Source organism: Pezoporus flaviventris, unplaced genomic scaffold (assembly GCF_033815535.1).
Source record: "Pezoporus flaviventris isolate CSIRO_AGI_PZ_B2104156 unplaced genomic scaffold, CSIRO_AGI_Pfla_v1 ptg000050l, whole genome shotgun sequence".
Taxonomy (NCBI): domain Eukaryota; kingdom Metazoa; phylum Chordata; class Aves; order Psittaciformes; family Psittacidae; genus Pezoporus; species Pezoporus flaviventris.
In genome coordinates this window covers 4,902,901-4,916,595 of record NW_026892598.1, presented here as the reverse complement: position 1 = coordinate 4,916,595, position 13,695 = coordinate 4,902,901, and the positions used below count along the sequence as shown (strand labels likewise).

Below are 13,695 nucleotides of genomic sequence, written 5' to 3'. Positions count from 1 at the left end.
ACCTCTTCATATTTTGCAGGAAGCAGTTAAGAGGAGGTGATTACTTCCCTGAAATAGACATCTAGAGCAGCCAACGTTTTGACTACCAACTGGTGTGAGACATCAAGGATGAGGGGGTGTCCTGGGTTCAGAAGTAGCAGTCAAGGGATTTAAGGGATTTAAGGAACAAGAAGAGGTCAGGCAGGCTGAAAGAGAATCAAATCAAAGGGGTAGCAGCACTGGGGACTAAATATGCTTGAGGAAGGAAGTGAACTGGAAGAGACAAGTTGGGGAAGAGCACAAAATACAACGTGGTTACAAGTGAGAACAACAGTGGGCAACATAAAGTGTCAGAACAGGCAAATGTAGGGGGTTGAGGGAAGGCGAGGAAAAGAAGATAAGCACAGTGGGGAAAGTGAAGCAAAATAAAAGTAACGTGATTTTTCATAACACTAATTTTTTTTTCTCCCAGTAGTTACAGGCATTTCAGCTAAAAAAGGAAACAGACAAACTCTTCCAGCACTTAAGCCAGTAGTTCATCAATACAGTCAAGCACAATCCTCTTTCTAAAATATCTTCAAACGCAGGTGAAAAAATCAGAAGAAATTCAACATGACACCAGGTACAGCAATTGAACTTATAAATGAGTACCTTGAAGTACCACTGAACAGAAGCTTTTGTGAGGAAAGAAGCTGAAGACAATCTTCCTCAGTCACTATCTATGATGGATTAGCCCTAAAATACGTAAAAGCTGCCTAAGCCTCACTATACAGCAGTGAAGTACCCCCAGCTTCTATTGATTCCTAGCAAGCAGTTAGGGAAGAATCACGTTCCCAGGCACATGATTAGGCCTTTTCACGTTCCAAGATCCCTGCAGATCAACACACAAGTAAGAGTTCTTAACTCATTATTGCAGGAATTACTGAGATAGCTCCTCTGGGACTCCTTTGTCCATATATACAACAAATCTCTTTTTTTTTTCCTTCCCGCCTCCACTAAGTCTCCATATTGCCGTGAAATAATGAAAATGTTTTCCAAAAGTTTGCTTTTGACTTCTAAATATTGACAGGTTACATTGTGATTGCATCTTAGCTGAAACCAATGAATTCTGTCTCCAGGAAAACAAGAATAATTTGTGCTGGTTGAAACCTAGTTGAACACCACAAAATGGACAGAAAATGCATACCCCTGAGGGGCACCACTAAGGAGCACTTTTAATTCCTTTCTTTATCTTCACCCGCAGCTGAGATCTGTCAATATAGAACAGTTTTATCAGTTACATATTGCTGGATTAACCAAGACATATTTCAGTACGAAAATGGACATTGGGGCTCAACTCCTTCCCCTGCAATACAACCAACTACACTAATGAGATCATCCACACGACGTTTATCCTACTATCTCTGTAACATTCAGTTCCCCTCTAATTGTTCACAGTGTAGACAAGTCCTTAAAAGCTGGCTCATGTTCTCAGGCACAAAGATTTACAGTCCTTTTCCAAATTTGCTCTGTACATCTGTTCAATCTATTATCTCAAAGTGTAGGGCTGTTTTTATGGTCATTTTATGCCTTTGGCTTCAGTATCTTGGTAGGCTAAGTTTCATGGTTAACTTAACACACTTCAGCTCCCAGAACTAAGATTTAAACCTTCTAACTTTACATTTCACTCAACAATTCTACTACAATAGAGAAGAAATAAAAAGGAATGCAGACCCTTAATTCTACTTTTCTCCTAGTTACTATCTACAGATTTTGCACCCTTTCCGATTGGCTTTTTTCCTACAGAAAAGCATGTCTTTACAAGTCAGTATTATTCTTTTTTCCTGACTTGCTTCCACTGCTTTTAAAAATAGGCATCTGTAAAATGCTGAGAGCTTAAACTAAGGAAAGCTACAATATTCTGGAATGTAATTCAAACACTCCTGAGGGAGAGAACATTAACATCCCAAAAGATGTGGCACATGAACTGAGTCAACACACAGATGACAATGAGCACCTCACTCTTGATTCATATTACATAATATTAATCAGAGACAGGTGGAAGGGGTCCAGCACGCTAAACATTGACTCTGACACGTTTAGTTTGATAGGTTATGACATGCAGAGAGTCACAGCACAACAACTGGCAAGTAAACCCAAAAATTTTTTTCAGAGAAATTACCAGAGAAGCCATGACCTGGCCTCAGGCAAGGGCATCAGCCCCATGGGCTGGGGGTGGTACCACTGAGTCCACAGGAGAAGCTCTGTGGGTCACCTCACCAGTTCAGGTAGTCACTTGGGTTGTGCGACTTTGAGATGCATGGGAAGAGCATTCTAGGATTATACAAGACTTGTTAGGGGTGGAACCAAAGGTAGAAGAAGGGATGGTGATTTTAAAGGATCAAATATGGGATAATAGAGGGATAAGGGGAGATAAAGGAAGCTGGTCACATGCAAACTGAAGCAGGATTGCAGGTCACTGTGACCCATGTGTACATAGTTCCAGAAACCAGACTGACAGCTGTTGCATGTTTTTCTAGTTCCTAATATGGATGTAGGGAGTTGAATGCCCTTAAATTGTGGTTGGCTTCATCTTCTGAAAAGTAACAGTTTGGCTAATACCAACCCCAGAAAATTCCACATGCATAAGAATTTAACTGCTAAAGAAGCAACCATCGCAGTATCACCAGGTGTCTTCAGGAAGATTGGCATCCAGCTATCTTAAAAGCAAAAGGCCTTGAAAAGACAAGCTTCCCTGCTCTTTAAATTGATTGGTTATTTATGGATTATTAACACTATTCTTTCTTTCTTTGATTACCAAGTTGAGAGAAATGATCTATTTGTCAGGGTTATGAACAGATTGTCACTTATGCAATCTACCAGTAGAAAATAGTGATATTTGTAAGACCTGAATAAATGCACTGGACGAAAACTTTGCACTTCAAACTGATACTCAGCATTAGAAAAATAACCACTTAATATTTTCTCACAAGGCAAAGCAAGTGAAGATTATATGAATAAAGACTGGAGTAGGTGACTATCTAGCACTTACTGAAATTCTGCTTACTTGAATCTGTTGAAATCTGGACATCTTTTGTTGATCCCTGTGTTGACCCATCAACATCATCATCTTCATCTGTGAAAACAGAAAGATTTTGAGAAAGGATTCTTGTTCATCTGAACTGGAGAGACAGGACAGAAGTGTCTGCCATTTAAGGATGGTTTCCATCAAACAAAAGAATCCAGTCAGAAAAGCACCTTTTTTTCTTCTGCCTATTTTCTGGTAAGAATTCATACTAGAAAAACAGCATTAAAAAAACAAACCTACACTGGCATTTAATTACAGTGAAGGCACACCTGAAGTCCTTCTACTATTAGTTTTAACATTGCAATTAATGCATTACATCCCTTTCTCAAGCTGTGATGTTTGCCTATGACCAATGCATATATGGTTTCCATTAGGTTTTAAAAAACAGATCAGTCCAAGAATTTCAGTAACAGCTTTCTCATCAGAATTATGGGGTTTAAATAAATATATATAATTTCAATAATTGAAAAACTTGGGTGTCAGCATTAGAAAGAAATTACTGCATTCCAGAAGAGGACTTTGACAGCAGTTCATTACTCTCACTAAAAACTAGGAGCTAACATGTCAGATAATAACACATAAAATACCTAGAAAAGATTAAAATAAAAGCTACTAACATTTACATTTTGCTTCTGTGAAGACAACATCCTGACTGCATTCTCATTCCTGACACTCAGGTTCACACAGTAATACTGGTACAAATCCAAACAGGGTAAATTTTAATTCTCCAAGGGCAGCAGCAGCTTGTAACATAAGCCAACCTAGCGTGATGATCAAATACTCTCACCCATCAGAACTCCTTGTCACTCCTGACTAGGATGCAAACAAAGCTCTCAGAAGATGGAAGCCTGGCAACAGTTTTATAAAAACTATGCCTTGCAATCAAGGGAGAAAGCAGGGAATCAAAGCAGAAAACAAGAGAAAAAATAAAATAAGTAAAGACAGATCTTCAGAGCAAAAGAGGTACTAGAGAAGTCAGAATACTGATGCAGCAAAACCTTCCAAACAGCAGAAATCACAGCATGTCAAGAAGGGAACTTAGCAAGAGCCCTAAACTGGAGACTAGGTAACTTACTGAATGTTTGGGTAATGCTTCAACTGACCACAGGAAATACTAACAATAATGTTTGAGTTGGGGGTTTTAAAATACAAAAGTCAGGTTGCAATACTTTTCCTTGTTACAGTCGACAAACAGGTTGGAGGGAAATTTAGATAATACCGTCTTTAAAGACACTGAAATGAAGCTGAATGCCTTCTGGAATTTCACTTCAGACCAAAGAAAATTAAAAAAAGAATATGTAAATACAACAATAAGAAATTAAAAGATTTTCTGATTGCTGCTAACCTTTTCCAAGTTCAGATGGGAAGAAGCTGACGTCTTTCTTTTATTACTCTTTCTCCCTCAGTTGGGATAGTAGAGAAATCTACACTGGTTTTGAAAAGCCACTCTCATCACAGAGGTGTTTACCGAATGATGGTGGTGAAGGTTAGCATTTACTTAGTGGCAAAACCTAATCCGGACAAACGCTCTCCAATAGGTCAATGATGATATGTTCATTCTCTGTCTATGACAAGTCATCTGCCACTTCCCAATCATCAGCTTAGGAAGAGCTGTCCCTGCAGCAGCTAACTCATCCAGGTGACAGCCAAGACTTCTTTCAACAATCTTAAGAGCAATGTCCTTCACCAGCTGTGGCAACAGGAGATGTCCCTGCTGCAGTGTGAGAACTGCTGAAGGGCCATGCCTGCACGACACAGCAAAACTAAGTTCATCCAGACTGTTTATTTCTGGTATTTCTTATGTTGGAAGCATTACGAATTCCCAGACTTTCAAGTACATGCTGTACTTTACCTTCCCCCACCAACAAGCAAATTCATTAAAAAGAAAAACAACTCGCTGTAAATGCCTCCTCTCTCCCTTTACAATTTCACAGGTCACTTCAGTGTATCTAGATTATACAGACTGAGGATCAAGCAGTTTATGCAATAGCAGGACTCCTGCTGTAGCTTTTGCACATGAGAACGCATGGCTCCTGCCAGGACCATCAAAACCAAACCTGTATGTTCCAAGAAGGAAGCTCAAGAGCAACCTGTCAGGCTGAGAAAAGTGCAGCTGCAAATACTTCCACGACCTATGTCTTGCCTAACTTTTATTTGCTTTCCTGTTCTATTCAAGCACCAAAAGAAAGGCTTTACAAGAACTTAATAATCAAAATATGGATTAGAAAATACTTCAGTGGCTTAAAAAAAAATTCTCATTCCTGAAGAGCTGCTAAACAAACATACACTCTAGATGGCAGCAGAATGTCACCCTGCTAAACACACGACTTCCTTTCAGCATAGAAATCTTAAAAGGGCAGATGCTCAATCAAAGAGGCAAATAAAAGCATCTGTACACATGATACACCAAATAAAAACAAACATGCATATCAGCAAGTGTTTGTAAGCAATGATAATGCTAATACAAATGCTTGGATATTAGGTTTTCACTTACACCATACTTACTGTTTAAAGAACAGTTTTCAAATTGCCCCGCACCATAAGCAGAAGTTTCAGCATTCTGTACACACTCTGCATTTAAAAATCTGTACCCTGTCCTAGAAATATCATAAAGTGACAGTATTGCCACAAAAGCCACTGAAAATTAGCAACCACATGCTTCAGTGAATTACAACACTACGTTAAACATACCTGTCAATTACCTGCAACTTTGAAAGATTTACCTGGTTCTGTCTGCAAATTTTCTGTAACTCGAAAACAATGCAGTTTGCTGAAGTTGCGAGAAAATAACTGCACACAGCTTGGAGGCAGAATCATATTCCTTAATCTTCCGAAAGTACATTCTGGTGCGACAATTACATAGCAAGCAGCATGAGCCTGTAAACACAAGCATCAGTTAAGAATGTAGTGAGACACAAAGAAAGCAAATCAGTTTATAACTAAACGTGCACTGGAATTGCAAAACCCAGGCTAGGACACATACAGACCTTTTGTAAATCACTTTCACAAACTGAGTGACCCATTTTTCACCCTTGATTTTCATTTGTTCCATTCAGTTTTTATATAACCAACAATTGGAAGTTTTAACACACGAGGAAACACCAAATACTGCAAACCTCCTCTATTAAAAACACAGCTGGTTTTGTACAGCTATGTGGAGAAGATTAAAGTTTTGGTCTCAAAGCCTGGATTTTCCATTCTATATGGATATTTACTGAGGAGGAGGTGTGAAAGGAAAGAAGGTTATACTGAATAGCTTGAAAATAACAATATCCTCTCACACTTGCAGATTCAGAGATAACACTGCAGTTTTATTCCAAAATATGAATGGCTAGTTTCCGCCTTTATACTTATGTGAGATCTTCTGCATTAGTGAATACACATACCATGTTAGATTTACTAGACTACTCTTAAGGATAGCTACTCCTGCCTCAGAAATTGTGGATCAGGTTAAAAAATACAAAACTAAATTTTAAAATAAAATGTTCAAATCATACCTGAAATACTGAATAACCTCAGGGTCTCATTTTAAATTATTATTATATAAAGTACCTCATCTTCCTCTAAGTGACAAATTAATGACTTACTATATATACTTTTCAGTTCCCACTCCAACTGGTGTAACTTTGCACTTTCATCATACTTCAATAAACAATACATTAAGTGGATGTACCAGCTGTCACACACACTGCAGACTGTGTATCAGCACATGAAAAGCTCTGACTTTCATGAGGATTACTGAAGGGTACCATCATCTTGCACAGGAACATGTGCAAGGAGAAACACAGAACACTGACAACTTAAACAAACCACAGCCACACAGGTTAAGAACTATTCTACGCTAAAAGAGAAATAATCATATCAGAATGGTAAGTCTCTGACATTGCAGAATTTGTGTGATTTGAAAGAAATTCTGATTTCACACAGGAAAAGTAAGGTTTTCTGCAGGTTTATAAGCAGAAATCTGTAATAATTTGTCCCTCATAAATTTTAGTTCCATTGGATTTATATAAAATTTATCTGTGATTTTGAGAATTGCTTATTTTAATCACTAATGAGGGGATTTTAAAAATATGTTTTCACATCTATCTCACAAATGTAAGTGTATAAATAAGGTTTATTTATAAAGTGTATATAAAATGTATCTATAAAGTGTACAAATGAGGTATATTTATATAAAGCATTTAAATACACATGGGCATACATATATATATGTAGTTCCCACAAATATATGCAACACCACAACATACCAGGATGCCACACCATTCACATCTCATGCCAGAGAGGACCTCAGAGGAGCCACAGGTTTTCTTGCAAACTTCACAACGTGCACTTGAAGAAAGGTTTCCCTCCCTCCAGTGGTGGTGATAGGTATCCTGGGGGAACACATCACAGTTTAGCGTTACACGAAACACAGAATCATACTCATAGAACAGTTTGGGTTGGAAGGGACCTTCAAAGCTCATCTAATTCAGCCCGCCTGCAATGAGCAGGGACATTGTACACTAGGTAAAGTTACCCAGAACCACATCCAGCCTGGCCTTGAATGTCTCCAGGGATGGCGCATCCACCACCTCTCTGGGGAACCACTGACAGTGTTTTACCACTCTTATCATGAAAGGTTTCTTTCTCACATCCAGCCGGTATCTCACCCCTTTTAGCTTAGAACCATCACCCCTCATCCTATCACAACAGGCCCTGCTCAAAAGACACACACAGAAGCATCTTCAACTTAACTTTAAAATCAGCCATTCAAACAGCTCTGAGGAAACAGCAACATAGACTATGACATTAAGTATCTTCTCAGTCTAAATAAGTACCCAAACAATCTTAAATTTCACCAAAAGTAGCTTATCCAACCATCAAAAAATTTATTACATAGTGCTTTTCTTCACAGTCCACCAAAAACAACATTCTTAAAAAAAAAAAAAAGATCCTGAAAGGTCAGTATTATGCATATATTTTACAGTGAGAAGCTAGGCAGTCTTGCCTCAGACAGACTGCAGGAAGCCTAAGGAACATCATGTTTGCCAAGGATGCAATGCAGCAAACAGCTCAACATATGGAAAAATAAAGCTTCACAACAGCTTCTGCAATGCAGATTTTTAAATAAGATGCTGATTTTTTTTATTATTATTTTAAATTAGGTATTTTATATATCACACAGACTTTTCAGCATGGCTTCAAATAAGCATCATGAATGCGCCTGAACTTAATTTCATTTTGCTATCTGTGATACGTTCTGAAGCCACAGCTTCCTGACAATAAGCACAAATGTGCTTTGATAATGGGCAGCATGTGAAAGGAAATGCCGAGGCTCCTCCCCCTCCTCTAGTCCATGTTTTCACACCAAGAAAGTGTCCAAGAATGTGTGACCACTTTCTGCTTCAGAGGCATCCACACTTACATGGTCCTGGTGCCCATCCTGGTGACACTGCCGGCAGTCACTGCAAGCAAACAGGATACAGTCTGTGTGCACATGCAGCTCACAAACTAAAAGCATGAAAACAAGAAAACTTCTTTAAGCTGGAAACCTACGGGTTTTTGCAGCTCTTCCTTCCCTCCCTCTCTCCCTCCAAGACTCCTCCACTACCTTTTTGCACCATCCTTCTTTCCTTAATGCTCTTTTCCATTCAGCAAAGACGGGCAATAAAGGACATTTATCAGCACCGTCCTGTGTGTTGCTCCATTTCCTTTGTGCTAAACTGATGCAGCAAGTATAAGGAAAGGCTGAACTAATTTTGCGCACAAGCACTTGCCATATTTCCTCCAATACAGCATGTTAGATATGTAACAACAGTTTGGCTTATTACAGCTTCGTCTCACAGTTTCACAGGGATCGCTGCCTACTCAAATATAACTGTGCCTGAAGTCTACTTTGATTTTATGAAAACCAAAACAACCTGAATGTTAGAATTATTAACAGAGAGCTCTCCTTCTACATCCAAATACCATCAAGTCTTGAATGTAAAGTAATATCTTCCTGAAACAATACTCTATTCCTCTTACAAACCCTTTTCCAAACCCTGCTGCAGAGCAAGCAGGCACTTCATGAGTGGGTTCAAAACAGCAGACACTTCTCCGCTGCCTAGCCCATTCTTTATATCCCTGGCGCTTTCAGAAGCACAAGGAAACAAGAGATGAGTTTGAGTCCCCAGCCCCAGCAAAGCAGGGGACATCCCTGCCAAAACAGCAGCATGGAGGTAGCACACCCCTCCTGCTCACAGCCAGGAGTCCTGCCTCACTCACAGTCCCCAGATAAACAACAAAAAAAACACCCTAAACCAATGAAATCCAACAAACACCAAAAAAAACCCAACTAAAATATGTCAATACCTAGCTTCATTACTGCAAGAGTTAGTTAGGAAAATTCTCTATGGACCACACAGACATGAATAGATGAAAAAGATCCTCCTCCAGCTGCTTGTGTATACAAGTACTCTGGGAAGGCATCCGATTTTTTGTTGAGTACATTAAAATAAGATGCAACATCAAATTCTTCAAATATTTTTTTCTGCTCTGCTCAAATAGGTTATTGTTTCAAGCACATCACAAAAATTTGAAGACTGTAAACTGAAAATTGGGAGGTGGCAACTACACACATTATCTGAAAGCATGTTTAAAACAGTCTTAGATTACACAGAGAAAAAGACCTTATTTTGAAATCACCCTCTGGGCTCTAGGAAAGGCCATCGGCACTAACACTGTCTTATTCTAACCCTGAAGAAGACCATGATCACACCAAAGCAAAGCCTGTTTTAACAGGGCTTACTAAGTCAACTACAAGCTTTCACATACAGCTCCCCATACTGCGCATCCTCACTGAGCTGAAGAACTTCTCTATGAGGTGTGACACAGTTCCTCATCAGCTCGCATTTCTCCATATTCACAGACATATTTTACAGGTTTGCCAATTCAGCTATGAGGCAAGGTAGATGCTTTGAGTCATATCCTCACTAATGGTAAAAGTTTCTGTAGACGGAATTATGGCTTCAAGCAATCGACAAAAGCATTGGAGTTTTTATCGTTACTTCTACTAATACAGGCACACACTGCCTTTTGCTGTATTTTGTAAGAACACAGAAGGGTTTTTTCAGCAAAAACCTCTCTCTAAAGCAATTAGTAACTGGCAGCAGCATATGGAGTCCACACATTGTAATTTTTTGCTGATGAAGCGTATGTACTTATCTCACCAGGGGGTAGTACAGATGCCTCACCATGCACCCACAGCATTTAGTATTTGTCTGAAAATTTTCAATTTGCTTCCAGGAAATTTTTCTATTGTAAGATGTGAAGAGTACAAACCAAGTTATTTAAATTATTTTGAAAGTACATCTAATGATGTCAATCATTTATTTAGAAAAGGTAATTTCATCTTAACCCTCTTTTCTACCTTAATTATGGCAAAGTTTCATGGAAAAGTTCTTCAAATTTCAATATCAGAAGACAGCGTCATAACCAACAGTAGACTTGTACTATTAAGATGAGTCATTAGAAGTAAGAAAAAAAGAAAGTTCAACATCTCCGTCTGGATTTTAAAGCTCTACAGCTTAAAACAAATTCTGTAATTATTTTTGAAGAGTAAAGGAAGAATCTTGTGCACTGTACAAACCTTAACTGTCCTTTTTTAGCCACATATGGGAAAAGTATCAGAGGAACAAGTTGTAGACTTACTAGTATTCAGAAAACGGGATACCAAACAAGTCACACTACACACAACAAGAAAACTTTTTAGTCCATATGAGGAATATAATTCATAACCTTCATCGAACCAGAAAAGAAATAAAATGTCCGGGCATTTGTAGTAACTAAATATAACCACAATTTCACGTGCTTCTTGTTTAAGAACAGTTAAGTGGAAGTGCCTGAAACGATAAATATTCCCTTGTAATGGATACACCACTAATACAGAAGAATTAAGAGAGTAAGTACATGAAAGCAAAATTTAGAAAGCTTTAACTAAAATAGATCACTTAACTAACGCTATTTTCAAGAGTTTAAGAGGACACAGCTAGCAAAAATTTTCTTTTCAAATCTCTCTTTTTTTTCACATGCCGTACAAGTTCTGAGGCTTATTAAGACAGATCACCTGAAAAGACTCTGTGGCATCTGTAGCTCTTTGACCATCCCACCATCCCACCCAACTCACACAGTAACTATATTAAGTGACAGATTCTCACTAGTCAGAACATAGTTTAGGTTCATTATGCAACTCATCAGACAAAGCAGAAACAAAACCACTGCACCATTAAAAGTCTAAATGCCCCAATCAAAGAGAAATGTTTCTACTACTCATACACATGGGCAATCAAATAAGACATTATATTTAGCACAACAGCAATTTTGAAAGCATCCCTGCAGAATTGGTTCTTCTCTCAGTAAAGTATCCTTTTTTTTTTTTTGAACAGTTTACAGGTAGTATTTCTTTAAAATACTAAATTCTATTCAGCCTCACAATATCAGCTGAACAACAAATACTAGATATTCAAGACAGAGCAAACAAGGGAAAATTAAGGAGTTGCCCCACGTCAAAATCAGTCACGTACTGATGCCAACAGATATTTCAAATAAAAATTATGGTGTTTGGGTGATTTCTTTAATTATTGTTTTTTTCACAGAATCCATGTCAGAACTCAGAGCAGTGCTATTTTGATAAATAATATTTTCAAATACCTTTCAATTGAATGCACCTCATCCGTATTACAATCAACAGATATCTGAGGCCAGTAACACTGAAAAGTTATACCCCAGTCTTTTGTAGAAAGGGGGAGGTTTTAGAAACATGAATACCTGATGACTGCCTGTACCAAAAGTTTCCACTGGAAACAGAAATAAATTACTTCAACAGAAGTCTTTCTTTTGCCATAATACCCTCTCATTCATTGCACATCTGGGGCATGGATTCATTGCACACCATCAACACCACAAAGTAAATTGGAGGAAAGACGAAAGAGCAAGGTTTGACAAAGACTGTAGTTTACTGAATGCTACTGATTTATTATTCCTTGATTTGACATACACATTTCCATGAACAATGAGTGGATGATAAACAACCCCAAAATCACTCAAATACAGTGAGTGCATTTGTGTGTGTGTGTATACATGTACTTTCAAGGTAGGCAATGTAAGCAAAGTGTGCATTACTGTCTAACACATAGATGGCTAAACAGGTAAGGTTTTCGACATTACCTTCGCATCGAAGGGCAGGTGATTCTAGCGACTTCCTGCACACAGTGCAAAACTTTCTTTTGTAATGTCCTGGAGACCCAAAACAGTGTGCAACTGGAACCTGCCAATGAAGAATGCGTAAGTTATCATCAGCCACAACGTTCATAGTGCCAGTTACAATTCTCAGAAACTGTTTTATCTTGCAAGACAGGACAGGATATATACAATGTAAACTAACTAAACTTCAGAACGAATATATAGGCATATCATCCTTTAAAAAAAAAAAATCAACCAAAAAAACACTTAAAAATATATTTGAAATACTTAATATTTTATTTTAAATAATAATCTTTGAAAGTCTGTCTAAAATTCTTGGGGTTTAATATGTAATGTATATATTTTTAAGTGCTGGTCAGCTTCTTGATGATTCACAGTGCCATGAATCCAAAGGTTTCCTTTGGGTTCAGTGCTCTGTGACTTAACTTGGAATCACAGTTCCTCTCCTAGGTATTCTTAATTGAATCGAGGATGACTGAAGAGTTGCATGTGTACACAAAATACCCCAAAGACATACTCAAGACAATTCTTAAAAGCTCAGTGCTGCCACAGTCAGTACTGTTGCTCAGTACTATGCCTTTCACAGCATCCAACTTGCTGATCAGGACAAAGGCAATGGTCTCCCCTGTGCCTCATACTAAACAACCTGTACTTCAAGAAGGCACCATAAAGTAAGCAAGATTAAGTTTGCTAGATGTAACACAAGGAGAAAGGGACATGAAAGGAACATTGCTGAAAGTTTAATCAAGAAAAATCTGGGTTACCAGACATGAAGAACATCACTCAGAGCAGCTGACCAATCAAGCAGAGTCACCAGCTCACTTCCCAGCAGACCATGCTGTCTGGAAGAACCCTTGGTCTCTGACTGACTAGGAAACTGCCTGTCCAGACCCAGGCTCCCAACCATGCTCGGCTGCCAACCTGCCTACCAGAACATCCTGCCTCCAAAATCTCAGAACTTTTACTTTATGTATGAGTTCAGTATTTACCCCAAAACTTTCGAGTCCATCTCCTCCTCCTAACAACCCAATCTGAAATTTCCATCTCTGCAGCCTACCAACTCTGACTGACTGACACAAAGTTCTTGGCTGGCTTGCATTATTTAATTTTTTTTAACTGGAGTACTTATATAATACAAGTTTATAAAAAGAATGGGGGGGGGGGCAGGGGGAGAAAATGTACTGGAGAGTCTGGGGAACTTAATCGAATTATCTCAGATTAAGTTCAAGGCTCATGATCCCTGATCACTTTTCTTGCACTTTCATGCTACTTCTTCAGAGGAAAGGAAAAAACAAACTTCCCTGTACAGTAACATACAAGTTACCTGGCTCAGCTATTCTGGAGGTGAAGTGCCACAGCAGGTTTCTCACTCCAGCCACTCCAAAAATAAGAGAGAAGTGCAATTCCCAGCTGGAGGGAGAAGG

The 13,695-nt window shown here is 38.6% G+C and overlaps 1 protein-coding gene across 2 annotated transcripts in view; it reads right to left on the bottom strand.

Annotated features, from left to right (window-relative positions):
* Positions 1–13,695, bottom strand: part of DGKQ (diacylglycerol kinase theta) — an 81,904-nt gene that overhangs the window by 36,732 nt on the left and 31,477 nt on the right. The window contains exons 3-7 of one of the 2 annotated variants that reach the window (XM_061468742.1): positions 12,236–12,335; positions 8,454–8,539; positions 7,297–7,422; positions 5,770–5,923; positions 3,011–3,094 (exon numbers count right to left, since the gene is read on the bottom strand). In XM_061468742.1, coding sequence (XP_061324726.1) covers positions 3,011–3,094; positions 5,770–5,923; positions 7,297–7,422; positions 8,454–8,539; positions 12,236–12,335 — 550 coding nt within the window. The remainder of the gene's footprint in view (positions 1–3,010; positions 3,095–5,769; positions 5,924–7,296; positions 7,423–8,453; positions 8,540–12,235; positions 12,336–13,695) is intronic. The other variant, XM_061468743.1, reaches the window with a different exon arrangement.